General features: G+C 37.1%; 2 protein-coding genes across 6 annotated transcripts in view; one reads left to right on the top strand and one right to left on the bottom strand.

Moving 5' to 3' along the window:
* Taf1 (TATA-box binding protein associated factor 1) overlaps positions 1-20776 on the bottom strand; it is a 66679-nt gene that overhangs the window by 10806 nt on the left and 35097 nt on the right. For all 5 annotated transcript variants that reach the window (XM_063246072.1, XM_063246073.1, XM_013153674.3 and 2 more), the window contains exons 26-32: positions 20657-20765; positions 20353-20451; positions 19885-20062; positions 17297-17364; positions 15805-15927; positions 14826-14918; positions 14507-14591 (exon numbers count right to left, since the gene is read on the bottom strand). In XM_063246072.1, the coding sequence (XP_063102142.1) occupies positions 14507-14591; positions 14826-14918; positions 15805-15927; positions 17297-17364; positions 19885-20062; positions 20353-20451; positions 20657-20765 (755 nt within the window). The remainder of the gene's footprint in view (positions 1-14506; positions 14592-14825; positions 14919-15804; positions 15928-17296; positions 17365-19884; positions 20063-20352; positions 20452-20656; positions 20766-20776) is intronic.
* LOC100729087 (M-phase phosphoprotein 6-like) lies at positions 5984-7133 on the top strand. The gene is made up of 2 exons (XM_063246076.1): positions 5984-6181; positions 6278-7133. The coding sequence occupies exons 1-2, from the start codon at positions 6009-6011 to the stop codon at positions 6597-6599; spliced, it is 495 nt and encodes a 164-aa protein (XP_063102146.1). The 5' UTR covers positions 5984-6008; the 3' UTR covers positions 6600-7133.

Genomic DNA, 20776 nt, shown 5'->3' with positions numbered 1-20776 from the left:
TCAACACATGGGGGTTGGGGATACAGCTCAATGGTACAATGCCCACCTGGCAAGTGTGAGGACATGAGTTTGATCCCTGGTACCAAAACAAAACAATTCAACACACACTCAATCATGTTTCATTTATACTTCAACTTTTCAGACTATTGTCAAATTATTTTGAAGCAAATTCCAGCATCGTATCATTTCTGCATTAATTGCTCAGTATGTGCTGCTAAGGATACTTTTTAAAAATAACCATATGATATTATCATGGTTAAAAAAAATCATTATACACCTGTCAAAAACACAGAATGTGCCGGGGATTTAGCTCAGTGGCATAAGCGTTTGCCTGGCAAGTGCTAGGTCATGAGTTCGGTCCCAGGTATCAAAAACAAAACAAAACAAAAACCACAGAATGTATATCACCAAGAATGAACACTTATATAAACTATGGACTTCAGATGAAAATGATCCATCATTGTAGACTGACTGGCTGGTACAACCAAGTACATAGTGTTGATGGTAGGAAAGACACATATGTGAGGCAAAGGACTATTTGTAACTTCCATTCAATTTTACCATGAACCTAAAACTGCTCTTAAAAAAATTAAAGTCTATTTGAAAATAAACCCCACTTAAAAATCCAAATGTTATCATTATCTAAATTAACTTAAAAAATTTTTTTTGCAGTACTGGGTTTAAACCCAGGACTTTTACACTGAACTACATCCCCCACCTTTATATTTTGATAGCATCTCACGAATTCTCTAAATTATCCAGCCTAGGCTTGAATTTGTGATCCTCCTGCCTTGGCCTATCAGAGTACTGGGATTATAAGTGTGTACCACCACATTCAGTTATAGATGTTTTTTACATTTGATTTCTCTGAATTGTAACCCAAATGAGGCCCATACATTGTATTCAGCTGATATATCTCCTTCAGACACTTTACCTATAAGATGAACTCTCTACAGCTTATTTTTCAAGTTATAAACTTGATTTGCTTGCAAGTTAGTCCAGTTTGTTTGGGTCACATAAAAAAGTAGTTCAGACTGGGTGTGGTGACACACAGGAGGCTGAAGTAGAAGGATCACCATGATTCAAGGCTACCCTGGGTTATATAGTAAGTTCAAGGCCAGTGTGAAGTACATAACAAAAAATCAAAAACAAAAGAAGGTTCCATTTATAAAAATAGATTAAGCTGTATACTTGTGCTGTCTGCCTGCACTTTTTCAAGGTTTTCTACAAATTTATTATGTGACAACATTTAACAGCTGGAAGAGTTCACACAAAAACTCAAATATCTGGCTGCCCTTAAAAATTAAGATGAAAAATTTTAAAAAGGGCTGGGAATGTAACCCACTAAGAAAGCTATGGGTTTAAAATCCAGTACCATGAAAACAAAATTTAAAAAAAATTAAAAGATGTGGCAATACTGGGTCAAACACCAATGTGTTGGAGCTGAGTAGCAACTGTGTGGGGGAAAAAAAAGTAGAAATCGAATCCCAATTTCCCAAGGCCCCAAGTGTTATTATACAGAGAATCATAATTAAGTTACAAAGAATAGTTTCCAGAATGACACCAGTGCCAAAAAAGTCAGTATCAAATAGTTACATATATTATTCTACTTACATAACAAGCTCAAATGTCAAAAACCTAGAGATGGAGAACACTTATGTGGGACAGGGGCACTGGTGGGTGCATGTGTGGGGAATGCAAATACAAAGCACAGAGAATTCTTTTGAGGTGATAGAACAGTTCTAAATCTTGACTGCAGCAGTGATTACACAAACATATGTGGCATTAAAACTGCAGAAACACACACACACACATATACACAGACACACAAATAAAAAAAAAATTTTTTTAACACTAGAGATTGAACTCTGAGCCTTCCTACTGACTTACATCCTCAGCCCTTTTCACTTTTTGATACAGTGTCTTGCTCAGTTACCCAAGTTGGGCTCAAACTTGCAATCCCTCTTGCCTCAGCCTTCTGGTGCTTGGATTACAGGGGTGCACCACACCTCCAGCTGGATATAGATTATTTTTTTAACAAAAGGTGACAATTATAAATGAGGTCTGTAGTCTAGTTAACAGTAATATACAAGTATCAATTTCCTGGTTTTGATACTGAATTATAGCTACTTAAAAGATTATCACTGGAGCCAGGGATTTAGCTCAGTGGCATAAGCATCTGCCTGGCAAGTGCAAGGTTGTGAGTTTGATCCCTAGTACAAAAAAAAAAAAAAAGATTGTCATTGGAGAAAGCTAAGTGAAGGGTACACAGGACACTTTGGACTGCTCTTCTGCAATTTCGTAAATCTATAATTCAATAGTTAAGAGTATCAGGATATATTCAAGAACAAAAACAGCTGCTAGGCCTGGTGGCTCAGGCCTGGAATCTCAGCACTCGGAAGGCTGAGGCAGGAGGATTGCTGTGAGTTCTAGGCCAACCTGAGTTCCACAGTGAGTTCAAGGCCAGCATGAACTGCATAGTAAGTCTCAAAAATAAAAAATTGCAGAATAATTATGTATGAAATGACAGTTTTAACAAAAAGTTTTTAAAACTATGTAACTTAAAACATTTTATATAAGCACGAAAAAAGTATTAAAGATATATGACCAAAAATAGATGTATGACAAATGTCATCCTCTGGAAAAGAAATGATAGGAGACCGGAGTGGAAGGGTAGACAGATGCTTAAACTTTTAAATTAATATTATTTAATCAGGCATACATTAACAAGAGATACGCCAACTGAGCATATTCCCGAAGAATTTCTCTGAAAATCCCTAGAAGTTAATCCTGTCTCTTCAGTGGTGGAATTAGAACCAATCAGACAGGGTGGGCATCCTTTATTTCACTGCAAGTATCTATAGCATCATGAAGTATCAGATACTGAATACTTAGAACATGATGTCCCAATCACAAACTGTGCACATTCTCCAGTTACCTCTCTATAATGTTTGGACACAGGACAGAGCCACCTGGAATTCAGAGCCCCAGATTTCATGGACAATTTAAAGTGTAAATATGAGGAAGAGGTAGTCCTCTGGGTAAAGGGAATACAATGAATAACTAACTTAAATAATAAGAATGTATGTTGATTTTTTGCAAAAACAATATATTATTTCCAGATATATAATAAATCTAGCTGTAATGAGAAAGATGACCTTACAAAGCTAAAGTAGGGCATTTCATTCATTCATAAAGGGGGTGTTTCATTCTTGCTAATGACATGAGATTTAAAGTTTCAAACGTTAATATTTTTATCTTTGCCCTACTCATTGACAGAAAAAACCCTCAATATTTATTTATTTAGTCTTTTTGAGCAGGGTCTCGCTATGCAGTTCAGGCTGGCCTTGAGCTCACTTTGTAGCCTAGGCTGGTATCAAACTCACCATGATCCTCCTATGTCAGCCTCCCAAGGGCTGGGATTACAGGTGTGAATCACCATGCCTGGCTAACCCTCAGTATTTACTAGTAGCCAAACTTAGAGTAAAGGCTTCGCAAAATATACTTAGAAACTAGTATTGTATTATAGAAATACTTCAAGAATTATATTGAGATTATGAATAATACTAAACCCTTCTATTCATATTCTTCAAACTTAACTGAAACCTTTAGAATTAATTACCAGTTAGAAAAACAAACACAAGTTCACAGCAACAACTTTTAATTTACATAGGAATAAACAGTAAAAATGTTCAACAGCAACAAAAATTATAAAATAATAAATTAAATGGTGCCTAGAAACTTTATGACGAAAACTAGAAGCCTTTATCAAAAGACATAAAAGAAAATGTAAGTAAGCATTAAGTTTCTAGATGGTAGAATATAATGCTGTAAATATAAAATACTCACACTTTTTTGGTGGTATTAGAAGTTGAAAGCAGGGCCTTGTACATTTGACCCTTTGTTCTATTACCAAGATACATCCCAAGATAGACACTTTGCAAATTAATCCATAAGTTAAGTTCTCAGAACTGTATTTAAAGATAAGTGATAACCTAACAAAAATGATTCTAGAGTTGATTTAGAATAATTATGTAAATATGGCTAAAATACATAATTTACAAGGCTTTAGTGATAAAGTGATATTGCACTAGATGAGACAAATCAATGAAACAATAGAGAAACCTAAAGTAAGATCAAGAATACCTAAGTATTTAGTGTGTTACACATTTTTGTTTGTTTAAGACAGGGTCTCGATTGGTAGCCCAGGCTGGCCCCAAACTCATGATGATGCTCCTGACTCAGCTTCCCAAATGCTGGGATTATGGGTGTGCATAACCACAATCAGCCAATTTAGTATATTATAAATGCAGACTCTCAATTAGTAAGGAGGACAAACTATTACATAAATAAAACTTGGACACTCTGAACATTTGGAAAAGAAAAACTGGTATTTATCTTATATCTTAATTATATTTTTAAAATGAACAGATATTTAAATCATTAAAATATCATAGCATGTATTAGAAGAAAATATAATTGGTTGTTTTGAAGGTAGTTCAGATACCAAAGATGATAATAAAAAGACTGATAAGAACAACTACATAAAAATTAAAATTTCTTAGGCTGACACAGTAGAATCTCATGTTTGAACACAGAGTAGGCAAGTTAGCAAGACCCTATATCTCAAAAATAAGCAAGGGTTGGCAGTGCAAGTAGCTCAGTGTGAAGGCCCTAGGTTCCATTCTAGCAATGTAAAAAACAGAGTTTCTGTATGATGGAAAATATTAAATAAAATTGGGGGCTGGAGATTTAGCTCAGCGGCACAAGCGCCTGCCTTGCAAGCGATCGATCGTGAGTTCGATCCCCGGTACCGATAAAAAGGAAAAAGACAAAATAAATAAATAAATAAATTTTAAAAATTAAGATCTTTTTTGAACATGACAGCAATTGCTACTGGATTAGCCCTCCAACTATAACCAGAAAACTGGTGGTGGTGGTAGGGGGAGTTATAAAACAACTGTTTTCAGACACTAACCAACACAGAAATGCAAGATTCTGTGGCCCCCAAAAGAAGGAAAACAACCGGTTTCTGCTGAACCCAAGCCAGGGAGACACAGATACTGGAGTGTGAGGAAGCTGACACAGATTGAAATTGCAGTGCAGAGCTGCAGAGGAGAGAGCTCCATGGAAAAATAACAAGATCTGTAGAAGCTCCCTTTAGTCTCTGGCTGAATAGTAAGCTACATGCAAATAGGGTAAAACTCTACAAAGTCAGGCAGAGTCCTAAAAAGTGTTCACATAGGACTGGGAGTTACTCAAAAGTGGGTGAAAAACACAACTTCTTGTTAAGAATGGTGGCATACATCTATTATCCCAACACTGGGAAACTGAGTCAGGAAGATCACAGATTTGAGCCCAGCCTGGGCAACTTAAGATTTTTGTCTCCAAAAAGGGGAGAGGGGTGCTGGGGATATAGCTCCATGCAAACACCTGGAACCAGTGCCCAGTCCCACAAAATATATCTCAGTACAAAGGCTCTGGGTTCAATCTTCAGTATCAAAAACAAAAACAACTTCTTATGAGTTTCCTATTTTATGTTTTATAAATTTATTTTAGGTCTAAATCATGGAATCTCACTGAACATTCTAAAATTTTAAGCTCTTGCCTTTTGGCTGGAACCATCATCTTCCAGTAATTTGCAAAAATGACAAACACAAAGCGAAAAAGGAGAGGAACTTGGTATGTTCTCGGCCTTTTAGAAAACATGGGGTTGCTCCTTTGGCCACGTATTCTACAAAAAATGTGGACATTAAGGGAATGGTAGTTGTTCAAAACAGAAGGCCACACAAATGTTAGCATGCCAAAACTGGGAGAATCTACAATGCTAACCCAGCATGCTGTAAACAAGCAAGTTAAGGCCAAGATACTTGCCAAGATAATTAAATGTGCATGTTGAGGACATTAAGCACACTAAGAATGGATTTAGCATCCTGAAATGCATCAAGGAAAATGATCAGAAAAGAAAGCCAAAGACGGCCGGAACGCTGTCCTGGTCTGGAACCAGCATGGCGGCCGAGCGGAAGACCAAGTTGTCCAAGAACTTGCTACGCATGAAGTTCATGCAAAGAGGACTGGACTCAGAAACCAAGAAACAACTAGAAGAGGAAGAAAAGAAGATCATTAGTGAAGAATATTGGTATTTGGATTTGCCCGAGCTTAAAGAGAAAGAACTAGAAAAGTCTCCCAGATAATATCCAGTTTATTTTCTCTGGAGCCTGTGTTACCTGGCCTGGGAAAACTGACTTTTCTGCAGTGGTGAAGGATCTTTATTTAGGAGTTTCATAATAGAAGAGCAAAGCTTCTTGTTATGTGAAGATCTTCTCTATGGAAGAATGTCATTCAGAGGATTCAATCCTGAAGTTGAGAAATTAATGCTTCAGATGAATGCGAAGAACAAAGCCGAGGAGGAAGAGGAAGATGAAACCGTGGAAGTTGATGTGTCAGATGAAGAAATGGCTAGAAGATACGAAACCTTGGTGGGGACAATTGGAAAAAAGTTTGCCAAGAAGAGAGACCGTGCCAATTATGAGGAAGATGAAAATGGAAACATGAAGCCTATTAAAACGAAAAAGATGTTCTTAAAGCCCCAGGATTAGAGTGAGCACCTTCAAATATGGCTCCGGAGCCTGTGAGAGGAGCGTGGTTTAGAGTCCCTCCTGATGGTCCCTCTCTCGTTGCTAATAAGTCACGTTGTTTGTAAAGAAATGTACGGTTTGGGAAACATGCTGTTTTTGAAACAGATGTGTGGTAGATGTTATACATCCTTTTCCTAGTGGCATTTGTCAAGAGTGTAATGCCAGCCCTTGACCTTGGTGACGGGAGGCCCAGGGCTGCTTACTAAAGATTTGTTTTAATGCGTACTTCTCCAGTCACTGACCTTCAGCTGGCTCCTAAAATCAATGCTAATGTTGTGGTTGCCCTCATGTTTATATTTTGCTTTAATCGTGTCAGCCCAATCCATGCATTCATTTTGGAATCAATGCCATGAGAATTTATTGTACGTTAACTGATCAACAACAGACATAACCTCTAGCCTGAAGCGTTTGTATGCTGCCAGTTCACTGTCTGTGTTGGGTGGTGTTTTGTTGTTTAAGGCATTTAATTAAAGTTCTGTAATAAAAAAAAAAAAAGCCAAAGACAAAGGTACTTGGGTTCAACTGAAGTGACAGCCTGCCCTGCCCAGAGAAGCACACTTTGTACGAACCAATGGGAAGGAGTATGAGTTGCTGGAACTTGTTCCCTATAAATTTATAGCATAAGTTGGGGAGTTCTGCTATTCAGCACCTAAATAGCAGTTAAGATGGTCTAGGCCAGTGGTGGTGAACCTTTATTTTAAGAAAGGGTCTCACTAAATTGTCCAAGCTGGGATTGAACTTCTGATCCTCCTGCCTCAGCCAGCTGTTTGGTATCACTGAAAGCTTTAAAAGGTTCATTATCACTCTCTAGACCCTGATTAAAAATAAAAAAAGCATCTTGAATTGTATGGAATTGTTTTCTTAATTAAACAAGTATGTGGTGTCCTTACCTCAGAGAAACAAGTTTTTGGAGCAGTGTCTGTACCTAATTAAGTCAGATCTTTACTCTTCAATGCTTTTCTTATGTGAGGGATTGTGTAGGTGTATACACTCAAATGGCAAAATACTTGTATTTATATTGGCTTGAAGATTCTGTAAATCACCATGGGAAAAAGATGTATCAAAAAACAAATGGAACGCAATTTATGGTGTTACAGTTAAATACAGAAACTATTTAAAGCCCCTTAAATAAAAAAACAGACTTCAAGTGCTCAGGCTCTAACTAGCCTAGGTCTGACCCAAAGAAAGGTGGTTTGCTTAGTGGAAGCAATTTCCAGGTTTTTTTCCTTTTGTAGTACTGGTGATCAAACCTGGGCCCTTATGCATGCTAGGCTAATGCTCTACCGCTGAGCCATACCTCCAGAGCTTTCTATTTTTTTCAGACAGGGTCTTGCTAAGTTGTACATACTGGCCTTAAATCATGATCTCTTTGCCTCAGACTCCCTAAGCAGTGGCATTACAGGTATATTCCACCAAGCCCAGTAGACTGTAGCTTTTCTTTTCCTTTCTTCCCTTCTCTGTCTATCTCATTCCAATGGGGATTGAACCCAAGGGCTGTGCTACATCCCAGGACATTTTATTTTTGTATTTTACTGATGCTGGGCTTAAATGTACAATCTTCCCACCACAGCCTCCCAAACAGCTGGAATTAAAGGCATGTGTCACTGTGCCTGGCTGGTTTTTAGTTTCTGAAACACTAGATGAGATACCTATGATGATGTCTTTGAGAAAGAGGATCTCATGATGACTAGCTTAGTGTCTCTACTGGTTTAACTGAACATTAAGTACTAAGATTTCCACCAACTGCTTATGGTTTTGTTGAAAGTGGTAAAAGATTGGGTTTTGCTTTTCAGAAGAGAGATCTATCCTATGACATTGTACTTAACCAACATGGAGGATCTGGGCATGTAGCATGTGTGAAATCTTGCGTTTAATCTCTAGCACTGCAAAAAACAAACAAACAAACAAACAGCTATCCCTTTTGGGACTACTGCAAATAACTCCAACTACTTTACATTCTGGCTTTCCCTGATTACTAATATTCCTTATCAATTCTTTTTTTCTTCTTTTTTTTTGGGGGGGGTATACTAGGAATCAAGTTTTTTCTGAGGCAGTAGAATCGCCATGAGCTTGAGGCCAGCTTAAAGTACTTAACGAGATCCTGTCTTAAAAAAAAAAAATCCTGTCTCAAAAAAATTGAGCTAATAGGTTAAAAAAAGAGGTATTTGTTTCAATTTGTTTTTTGATTATACACTGAAATATTTACTCATATTCATTAGTTATTTTTCTTCTTTGAGTCATTCATTTGCCCTCTGCTTATTATTCTATGAGTATCTTCTAAGCTTTTCTTATTGTTTTATCTAAAGGGTCTCTCCAAATTGCCCAAACTGGACTTGAACCTCCTAAATTAGCCTCCCAAGTAGCTGGGATTATAGGTGTGTGCCTTTAGGTATGTGGATGGGATTATGTGGGCTAGATTTAGGTATTTTCTGGAAACAACACTAGATAACTGACCTGAAAGGAGGCACTTCTCATCTATAATTTCCAATGACTAATAAGAGCACAAAGGAAAAATCAGATCCTTTCAACCCAACCAAGAAGAAATCAGATCCTTTCAACCCAACCAAGAAGAAGAAAACCAAGTAAAAGACTCATCCTACCACTTTTATTTTTCTTTTTTTTTGGTATCAGGGATCAACCTCACAACCTTGCACTTGCCAGGCAGGCGCTTATGCTGCTGAGCTAAATCCCTGGCTCTACCACTTTCTTTAATGACTTATATGTGTTCTATACAACTTTAGTTTCCTGAACTTGCCCTGTTCTTTCATTATTCTATGCTATTGAACATTCTGGTTCTCTGCCCAGAATGTGCCATTTTCATCTGTCCCATCTTTTATCTCCTTCCTCCAATTCTGTCTCTTCTTTCTGGCAGACTTAGAGCCCCATTACTTGGGCTGCGATTACTGAGTGACATAATCATGTGGATTCTTTGTTGAGACCTCAGTACAATAAGTAATTTTTCAAATGTCCTTATATTCCTCTTCTATTTTCATTAAAGAGCTACATAGGACTGCTGTTTCCCTGCTTGGTTCCTTCAGTGTGTTCCCACTTTGGTAAATACTTTCTTAGTTTTTTTGTTTTTTTTTTAAAAGATAGGGTCTTGCTTATGTAGTTCAGGCTGGCCTTGAACTCATGGTGATCTTCCTGCCCCAGCCTCCCAGGTACAGACTGCATTACCACAAACAGCAGTAAAAACTTTTGAGTACTGCATACAAGGCTCTATATAAATTTTTTGGGGAGTACTGGGGATCAAACTCATGACTTTGTACTTACCAAGCAAGCGTTTATGCCACTGAGCTAAATCCCTGGCTCAAGGCTCTATATAATTTGACTCCCATCTACCTGTCTAAATTGTAACCACACTTCTTATTTTTTAAAGCTATCATGCAATTTTAGACCTCTATCTCTTTACATATTGCTGCTTTCATCTAGAACATTTTCTCCTCCACATTCTTTGCCTAGCAAACACTACTGATCTTCTAGAACTGAAGGAACTCACTGATGCTTAACAAAATTCTGACTTGGAAGTTTGAAAAATGACAGAGTAGAGACTAATAGCAAAATATAGCTTCTAGCTTCTGTAAGACCTGGAATCAAGACACTTAAAAAACAACTTAGCAAAGAGAAGTAGAGGTCTATGAATCAAAAAAGAGCCCACATAAAATACCAGAAATACATAGTAAGATCCTGTCTTACACACACACAGACATGAGAGAGAGAGAGACAGAGAGACAGAGAGACAGACAGACAGAGACACACGGGGAGAGAGACAGACAGAGAGACAGAGAGACAGAGAGAGACACAGAGAGAGAAGGAAAAGAAAAGAAAACATCAGGGAATGCCAACCCTGGCTCTCATGGAAGGGAACCTGTCTCCAATGATACAAGTATTTTAGTTTGTTTCTTCTCTCTGTGTAGTGCTCAGATCAAGCCCCCAGAAGGCTGGACACTAAGAATACCCTCAAATATTACACTGAATAGGAGGTTCAAGAGGGGTATAAACACCAAAACATAACCAAATACAAGGAGATGTCATAGGAAGACCAAACCTAACTAACGAGTTCTTCATAGAAGTGCCAGAGTTTCTCTATCCCAACTGAAAGTCAGGCTTGATGGCTCACGCCTATAATCCTAGGACTCCGGAGGCTGAGGCAGGAGGATTGTTGCGAGTTCGAGATGGCATGGGCTACAAAGTGAGCTCAAGGTCATTTTGAAACAAAACAAAACAAAATAAAAAACTTCTCTATTCCAACTGATCTTTAGCTCATAGTGCAAAAAACAATAGAAACATGAGAAAGCAAGGTACTACGTCCCCCCAAACCCCTAGCTCCCCGAAAGCTGATCTTATGGGCAGTGAAGTCAAGGCAAAGAATTCAAAAACCAAATGGTTAAAATATTTGAAGAGATAAAAGAAAAATAAGCAAATGCATAAAATTTTCAGTAAGCTCAAAATGGATTTAAATAGGTAAAGAATTTTACTGCTGAAGTGTTAGATGAGATTAAAGAAGAAACATACAGTAAGCCAATTGAATTAAGCAAGACAATGCAAAGCAGGAATGGCTACTTGGGAAAAGAGAAAGTACACAAAGCAAGCAGAGGTAGATGATGTGAAAAATTCGATGAAAAACATAGGTAGCAGATCTGACCAATGTGAGGACAGTGTTAGAAACAATATTACAGTAATACTTCTCCATGTCAATGGTCTCAGCTTCTCAATCAAAAGACAAAGATTGGCAGTCTGGATAAAAGTACAATTGAAGGGGCTGGGGATTTAGCTCAACTGCATAAGTGCCTGCCTTGCAAGCAGGAGGTCGTGAGTTTGATCCCCGGTACCAAAAAAACCCAAACAAACAAATACAATTGAAAATTGCCTACAAGAGATACACCTCATCCAAAAGGAAAGACATGGACTGAAACTGAAAGATTGACTACTGGTAAAGGGAACAATTCAACAGGAATTGTAAATATCTACAGACCAATTGTCAGTGGTCCTAGTTTCTTTTATTTTTTGGGACAGGATCTTACTGTGCAGTATGGGGCGGACTTGGGCTCACTGTGGTGCCCAGCCTGTCCTCAAACTTGCATGTGATCTTCCTGCCTCAGTTTCCTGAGTATATGTGCCACCATACCTAGCCCAGCCACCACACCCATCCCAGTGCATCCAATGTCTTAAAACAAAAATTACTGGACTTAAAAAGACACCAAAACAATCATAAGGAGATGTTAATACCCTAGTCTCAAAATAAGACAGATTATGCAGACACAAAATCAACAAAGAAACATGAAAGTTAAACCACACTATTGAACAAATGGACCTGCCAGTAACAATAACAACAACAAAATAAACATTTTTACCAATAGCACATGGAACTTTTTCCAAAATAGACCATATCTTAGGTCACAAAGCATGCTTAAATAAATATTAAAGAACTGAAATAATCCAATGAATATTATAGTGGAATGAAGCTAGAAATCAACAGTAAAAGAAGCCACAGAAATTATGCAAACAGAGTTTAAGTAATATGTTATTGAATAATCAGTGGATCACGGAAGAAATCAGAGAAGAAATAAAACAGTTTCTGGAATAAAATGACAGTAGAACCATAACATACCAAAACCTATGGGACATCATAAAAGCATTCTAAGCGGGAAGATTATAGTGACTTCAAATAAATAACCTAATGGTACATCTCAAGGACATAGAAAGACAAGAACAATCCAAATCTGAAACTAATAGAAAACAAGTAATGATAAAGATCAGAGCAAAATGAATGAAACTGAAATTTAAAAAAAACAATACAAAGGATCACTGAACCCTAATACTGGCTCTCTGAAAGAATGGGAAGGGAATTTGAGGATAAGGGAGATGAGAGGGAGGGGCAAGGGAAGTAAAATGATCAAAATGCAATGTATACTAGGCATGGTGGAACACACCTGCAATTCCCGGATCACTGTGGTTCAAGACCAGCTACAAAGTGAGCTAGAAACCAGCCTGAACTGCATACGTGTCTTTCTCAAAAAAAAAAAAAAAAAGAGGCAATGTGTATGTACAATTCTCCCATTGTGTATCACAATAATACACTAATAAAAAATTGAAAAGAGAAAAAAACTGACTCCTATCCTGTGGCAGGTGTATATGTTTCTAACATCGTATTTAAATACTCCAATTTTTCTTTTGTTTTCTCAACTAAACTGCAACCAATTTGGAGGCAGGAACATTATGTAGTTTGTTTTTATTTGTAGCAGGTACACATAAGATTATTCAATTCATGTATGCTTAACCAGTGAGTCATTCAAAATTGAACTTCAACAAGATATGGTGGCACACACCTGTAATCCCAGCACTTGGGAAGCTATTGCTGCAAATTCCAAACCAGCCTGGACTACCAAAGTGAGCTCAAGCCTGAACTGCAAAGCAAGATCCTATCTCAGAAAATAAAAATAAAGTAAAATACAAACAATAAACAACAACAACAACAAAAAATAACTTTAGTCAGGGTGGGTCACACACCTATAATCTTAGTTACTTTGGAGGCTGTAGCAGATGGGTTCCAAGTTTAAGGCCAGCTGGAGTAACAGCAAGATCTTGTCTCAAAATTAAAAGGGACTGGGCATGTAGCTCTTTGTAGGATACTCGTGGGTGCAATACCCAGTACTGCAAAACAAAAACAAAACCCCACAAAAAACAAAAACTGAACTTTATTGGCTTGCTTATGACTTTTTTAAACTGTGGTGATCCTTCTGCCTCAGCTTCCTAAATGCTAAGATTACACGTGTGAACCACTATACCCAGCTTCATTGGTTTATTAAACCTTCCCTAACCCTTAGGTCAAGATACTCCTTAATCTCCTCTAGTGCCTTTTGTACATCCTTTTCTTTCTCTCTCTCATTTTTGGTACCAGGAATCAAACTCAGGACTTTGTGCTTGCCAGGCAGGTTCTTGTGCCACTGAGCTATATTCCCTAGCCCTGTGCATCCTTCTCTTACAGACCTTGTCAAGCTACTTTTTTTTTTTTTTGGTATCAGGGATTTAACTCACAACTGCACACTTGCAAGGCAGGCGCGCTTTAGGGTAAGTAGCTAGCACAGAGCCTAGTGTATATTATTCAATCAATTCACATACTGAGCAAAACTCTATGCACCAAGGGCACATATACAGCCACACACTTCCCTTAGCTTCATCTTAGGCCCTGGGGTATAGGTGGTACCTTTTCACATCTTATGGAAATATACTAGTGCCTCAAAACCCTAAGGAATACCCACCTGATTTTTTACTCACATCTCGTTTTTGTGCTTTGCAGAATTTTAAATTATATAAGCATAAGACTACTTTATCATTAAACATTTAGTAACAAACTTTATAGAACATAAACCAAAATACAGATATTCCTCATTTAATGACCCATTTGTTTAATGACTGTTTAGATTTTAACCGAGGTGGACTGCACAGTTTTTTACATCTTGTTTATACAGCCTCAATGTCTTTTTTGTACAATATACCTTGTTTATACAGTACTATCATTTTTGCTGATTGTACTGTACAGTATAGTACTGTAGTTTTATGTTCTGTTATACTTTATGTCAGAGTTATGCAAATAGAAACAAAGTCATCAAGCTGGAATTTTTGATCATTTCTTTGTTTTGAATATTGTATGTACAATAAACAAGTACTCATTTAACTATCAATTTGTTTGTATGTCTGCTTTAAAGACAAAAACAGAAAAAATATAAAGACAAAAGCAGACTAACTCACTTGACTGATTTAGTTGTCACTGCTCAAGTCTGCTTTATGTGCTTAAATTTTAATAATAGTAACTAATGCTGCATGAAGAATGGTTAAGAGAGAGAAAAAAACAGAAAAATACCCACCATTGTACTTCACACTGTTGGCCAGAATAAGATTTACATCATCTAGAAAGCTCTCCCGACTCTGGTACTTGTGCTTGGAGATATTCTACGATGAAAAGCATTAGGTACTCAGATACAAACATAAAAAGACACCGATTAAAAAATTATTTTTTGTGTCAAGATCTTGCTATGTAGTTTAGGCTGAACTTGAACTCCCTATGTAGCCCAGGCTGGCCTAGGAACTTGTGTTGATCGTCGACTCTCGATTCCCAAGTGCTAGGATTACAGGTGTGTGTTATCATACCCAGCTAAAAAAATCACTTTTGATCACATTACTCACCTTACGTATAGTCTCTAAATCCATTGGACTGACAATCACTTTATAATAATCTGGAACAAACTTCTTATTAACTGGGTGATGAAATGGCCAAGACTAATAAAAACAAAGCATGGGAAATTAAATGAAAACCATTCTTTACACAAAATATTGTCAATCTCTGCTGGGTCACAAATGTTCCTAACAAAAGCAATAGACCTTCCCTGAAAAAAATACACAATCATATAAAAATTTGTTTATAATTTAAATGGTCCATGGATTCCTTTGAGAGTTCCTATACCTTGGTAGGGTAAGAACTCCACATTTAACATTGAAATTCCTCATTCCCAGTTCAGTACTCACCCCATTCAAAAGTTTTATAGCATGACCTATATAGAACATATGTCTATTATACAAAGGACAAAAAACAAACCCAACTACAGTTCTGAATTTCTGGGACGTACCATTACAACAAAATGGTCCAAAGAATCAACACCATAGAGGTAAGTCCTGCCATAAAATTGCAAATGGAGGGGAAAAAAAGCAATAAAAGACAACAAATACTGGGTAATTATCAAAGTGTTATTTTTAATACAAGCACCTCTAAATCAAGAGCTTTCTGGGCTTGGGATATATCTCAGCAGCACAGTGTCTGCCTGGCAAGTGACAGGTCCTAAACTTGATTCCTGGTACCAAACAAAAAGGCCTTTCTGTTATGAGGTATCCTCTCTCTAGATGTCTATTCAGAAGCATCAAAATACTGAATGTCAACAACACAACAGAAGGCAAGAACTTTTCTATATCCAAAGACTCCTGGCCTTTACTATTTCAACAATAATGTATTCATACAGCATAAAGGCTGATATTTAAAATTATACACGATTATTTGTTTTTACTGACATATACCAATGCTCAGAATCATTAACATATACATATACACAGCCTATACGTCTTTCCCTTCCCCTGTACTATTGTTACAATATTTAGCACAGAGACAACTTACATCTGGAACTGCCATCATTTTCTGGGTGACAATGTTGTCCAGAATGAATGAAAATGCCACTTGGTCATCATCATCTAGCAAAGGGTTGATAGCTTTCTCTAAGCGAGCCAATTTGTCTTCTTTCTGAAATAAAACCAACAAAAGAAGCTGAGACAGAGATTTCCCTGAGGTGTGGTCACTGAAGAAAAGCTATGAATAATGTAAAGTTTAGCTAGCTTTCTATGACTTTTGACCCAAAAAGTTTAACTCTAAATCATCTATTATTCAGTACTAGACACAAAAGTCTACATAAATGACATTGCAGTAAAAGGGTCAAAAGCATTGTGTTTACAACTTCCTTAGGTATTCTACTATATTCTATTCTTCTATAGCACAAACATATCTGTCTCTGAGGGCCGGGATTTAGTTCAGTGGCATAAGCATCTGCTTGGCAAATCCAACGTTTTGAGTTCAATCCCTGGTACCAAAAAAAAAAAAAAAACAAAAAAAAAAAAACTCTATCTGGTTGACCAATACCTCCTACAACAAAAATATTGTCAGCAAGCTAGGCTTTACTATTATGCTGTCTTTCTGTAAAACTACTACTGAAAATACTGAACCTTACTATTGACCAGTGACTTCTGTATAAGTGAACTCAACCCAATAAATTCATTTCTGATTCCGTATTGGACAAATTTTTGTGTTTTTATTACTTTACATCCTTAACATTTAGTTTTGCCAGTAATGTTAGCCTTTTTAGTGAGTACACTTTGGCATCTAATTGTGGTTTAAATATGTGTCTCTCCAATGATCAATCAAGTTGAAAATCTTTGCATGTTTACTCTATTGTGAAATGTTTACTTCAATATTATCATCATAATTATATTTCTAGCCATGTATGGTGGCACACTCTCCCAGTACTTCAAAGGCTGTGACAAGAGGACTACTATAAGCTTGAGGCCAGCCTGGACTACACAGCAAGATCCTTTCTCAAAATATAAAAAATATAAATGTATTTCTATAAACTTTTAAGGTACCCAAATTATTAAGATGAGATATAAATTATCTTTTAAAAATTAAAATCCCACTGACTATGGTGGCATGAACTGTAATACCAGCATTCAAGAGGCTGAGGCAGGAGGACTGCCACGAGTTCACCCATAGGAAGAATGTCTCAAAAAATAAAATTAAAATCCTTCCTTGCCAAAACATTGACTAGCCTCTTTTAGCTACTGCTGAATTTCTGAGAAATCACTTTCTTTTGGATCAAAATCCTACTTTTACTGTTTTAATAGTTGTGATGCTTAGAGCAAGTTATTTTCCTCTAAAGACTTATCTTTCCCATCTACAAAAGGATTAATTTATATAATTTCTAAGGCACCTTCCAGCTTTCATGTATTAAGATCAAGCACTCCCACACATACTCTTCCTTCTGTCAAACTCTCTACTACCTAAACTCTACTACCCACCACTCCTTCATATACCACTCCTTTTCTCATTCTATGAATCTTACCTCTTTGAGTTTTTCATCACAGAGATCCAGCATGGATTGAGAGATCTGGGTCAATGAATGTTTAGGCCCTAAAGAAACAGTAAAAAATGAGCCCATTAAAAATAGAGGTGAAGCCAGGTGTGGTGGTGTATGCCTATAATCCCAGCACTCTTGTGGTTGAGGCAAAAGGATCACTGCAGATTTAATAGTTGTGATGCTTAGAGCAAGTTAGCCTTGAGGGAAGCCTGGGCTACACTGGGCTTAAGGCCAGCAGTGAAAACTACATAGTTGCAAACTATGTAGTTCTGTCTAGAAAACCAAGACAAAAAACCCCTACCTAATACATAGAAGTTAAGTTTAGCTGTTGGGTTACACAGATACACCAGTATTATCTCTATTTTTCAGTGTCTAACACATAACAAGTACATAACATAAATAAATAATTTTATTATTTGTGTGTATCCATAACCCCATAGTATTACAGTTGCCTTTAACTTTTTTTTTGGGGGGGGGGGTACCGGGAATCAACCTGAGGACCTCATGCTTGCTAGGTAGGCGCTGTGCTGCTGAGCTGTATCTCTGGCCTATAACTGCCTTTAATATCTTGAAAATGATTGTGCACATGGGAATGAAAAATTTTAAAAAGATGACAAAAAAAATCAATGATTGATTTATAATTTTTCCACACTTAATACAATTTATAATTGCAATTTATTTGTAAAACTTGTGATGTATGATGTTCTCAAGTCTGGCTAAACCAAAGCTTTTATTATAAAATAATTTTCTTTCTTCATGTGTCATATTATTATTCCATTTTCCCTGAAATCCTTATAGTTTCAGAAAATCCTTGAACCATCTGACCTATCTTTTACTCCCTGAATATGCTTGTCCTATGTTAATCTTATCTTAGGAATAATTAAAACAATTTATTTAGTCAGTATTTCTACTTCTTTCAGTCTTTACTCATGTTAATGTTTTCCAGAACCTAAACCTCAAGCTTATTCTCAACTACTATTTAATTCAGCATTCATTTGATTATTCATTCAACACGTTTAATGACTAAAACTGAATTCTGATTTCATTGCTGCTTCCCCAGAAGAGATAAGAGCACGTTTCTGAGTATTCTGTGCTTTTGAGCTTAGAACTATTTCTCACCTGTAAACATAAAGCAATTGTTAGGGATGTTTAGGAACCCCACTGCAGTGTTGTACTGTCATGGGAAGGGCTGGAATTGCATGGTATTTACGTGCAGTATAAAGGATTTGACTTATTGGTTCTTAATACAAAATTTATTAGAACTATTAAAAAGAAAAAAGATTGGCCAACTGCTGACAAATTGTTAAACTGTTGATAGGTGCACTGAGGTTTATTTTCTCTCTACTTCCATGTCTAAAAGTTTCTATAATAAAGTTTTAAAATTTTGCCAAGAAGTACAGGTAACTTATGAACAGGTAAAATGTGGTACTATCTATATAATGAAATATTATGTTGTAATATAAGAAAATAAAATATTGACTTTATTTATATGGATGACATGTTGAAATTGGTGTTTTTTGTTTTGATAGCACTGGGGAGTTGAACCCAGGGCTTCATACATGCTAGGCAAGCATTCTACAACCCAGTCCTTTTCCACTTGATTTTTGAGACTGGATGACATGTTGAAATTGGTGTTTTTTGTTTTGATAGCACTGGGGAGTTGAACCCAGGGCTTCATACATGCTAGGCAAGCATTCTACAACCCAGTCCTTTTCCACTTGATTTTTGAGACAGAGTCTCACTATATGTTCAGGCTGGTCTTGAACTTGCAAACCTCCTGCCTTAGCCTCCCAAGTAGCTGTGGCACACACCTGTAATCCAAGCAGAGGCTGAGGCATGAGGATTACTGAGTTCAAGATCAGCCTGAACTATACAATGAGACCCTGTATAAAGTCTTCCCACCAAAAATCTCAGATTTTCTTCCTCTTTGCCTTTTTAGCTTTTTTTTTTTGGTACCAGGAATCAAACTCAGGACCTTGCACTTGCCAGGCAGGTAGGTGCTTATGCTACTGAGCTATATCCCTGGTCTTCAACCTTTTCAGCTTTTGAGAAAACTAAGCATGTAATTTCTCCTACACCAAATCTGTGAATGTGAATCAGACATACACAGCAAATATGATCACAAGCACATACTGTACTATGCATAGACTCTCTCCCCACTGAATGCATCTCTTTTCTACTTACCTGGGCCTATTTCTTTATTCCACAATTCTCTATGAGTTCACAACATTCAATATAGGCTCCAAATTCTCTAGAGGATACAGCAACAAATACCAGGAATAGAAGGAAGCAATATAGGGCTGGGGATTTAGTGGTACAAGTGCCTGCCTGGCAGACGCAAGGTCATGAGTTCAATTCCCAGTACCAAAAAAAAAAAAAAAAAATCACAAAAAGAAGCAATATATAATAAATGACATAAAATGTAAATAAATTACCTGATTTTCATACACACAATCACACCAGTACACTGTAGTTCTTTCACTCAGTTTGATCTAGTCTGATTTTAGGACCAGTAAGGGATAATTAAGGATGTGAGAAGTGACTTTTGCACCAAAGGAACGAATGAGCTTTACCATTATAGGTTGCACTGTTTTTCACAATTAGCTCCAAATGTTCTCTGAACTCTTCCCGAGATGGGTAGAGACGCTTGCGTACATTTTCACGGAGTGTCTGCAGATCCATTGGTCGAGTGATGATTTTGTAGTAGTCTTTTACAACTTTTGCATTGACTGGAGTGTGGAAAGGGTAGGTCTGTGAAAACAGTCAGAATCATGAGCAAGAACACTTGTCAAAGCCAATACTGGAAGACTGACATTTCACCCATCTACCTGGCCATTAACACTCTAAGGAATCTTTTTATATGGAACAGGTCCATTTCCTCTACTAAACTACTGAAAACAACTACAACAAAAAACAAACACCAAAAAACTATATCCCAAAAAATCAGGAAGTATGCTATTGCCCTCTATATATCTGAAATCACAGGTAAAACAAAAAGGCCTTGCTATCCCAACTGTACATATTTGATGCAATGAACTCACATTTGGAAGATCTCTCATATCATTGATGATAGACTCCAAGATGGATGACAGTGTTACCATAGGGTCTGTTCGGCGCCGGTGGATGGACTTATGAGGTCTCTAAGAAACAAGGAATCATAATGCTTTTGACCAAAAACTGAACATTTTCTGTGTAGATATATTCAGAAATCATATAGTGAATAACATGCATAATGCTTAGGGAAAGTTTACAAGGAGTACCTCAGGTTGTCAAAGCCATGTCACAGAAGGAGAGAGACCTTAATGAAACCCTATCTGATTAGAAAGAGGCAATGTAGACACTCACATTCAAATAGTCACAGTGAACAGTAGTTCCAACCCGCCGTTTCTTCTTGGGAGGAAGCTGCTGTTTAGGGAACTTAAGAACCAGAGATTTTCTGCGAACTTCATCAGCACTGCAATTAAT

This window comes from Cavia porcellus, unplaced genomic scaffold (genome assembly GCF_034190915.1).
Source record: "Cavia porcellus strain 051 isolate PalLab524CR breed Dunkin Hartley unplaced genomic scaffold, mCavPor4.1 scaffold_3, whole genome shotgun sequence".
Lineage (NCBI taxonomy): Eukaryota > Metazoa > Chordata > Mammalia > Rodentia > Caviidae > Cavia > Cavia porcellus.
This window is presented reverse-complemented; position numbering and strand designations above follow the sequence as displayed.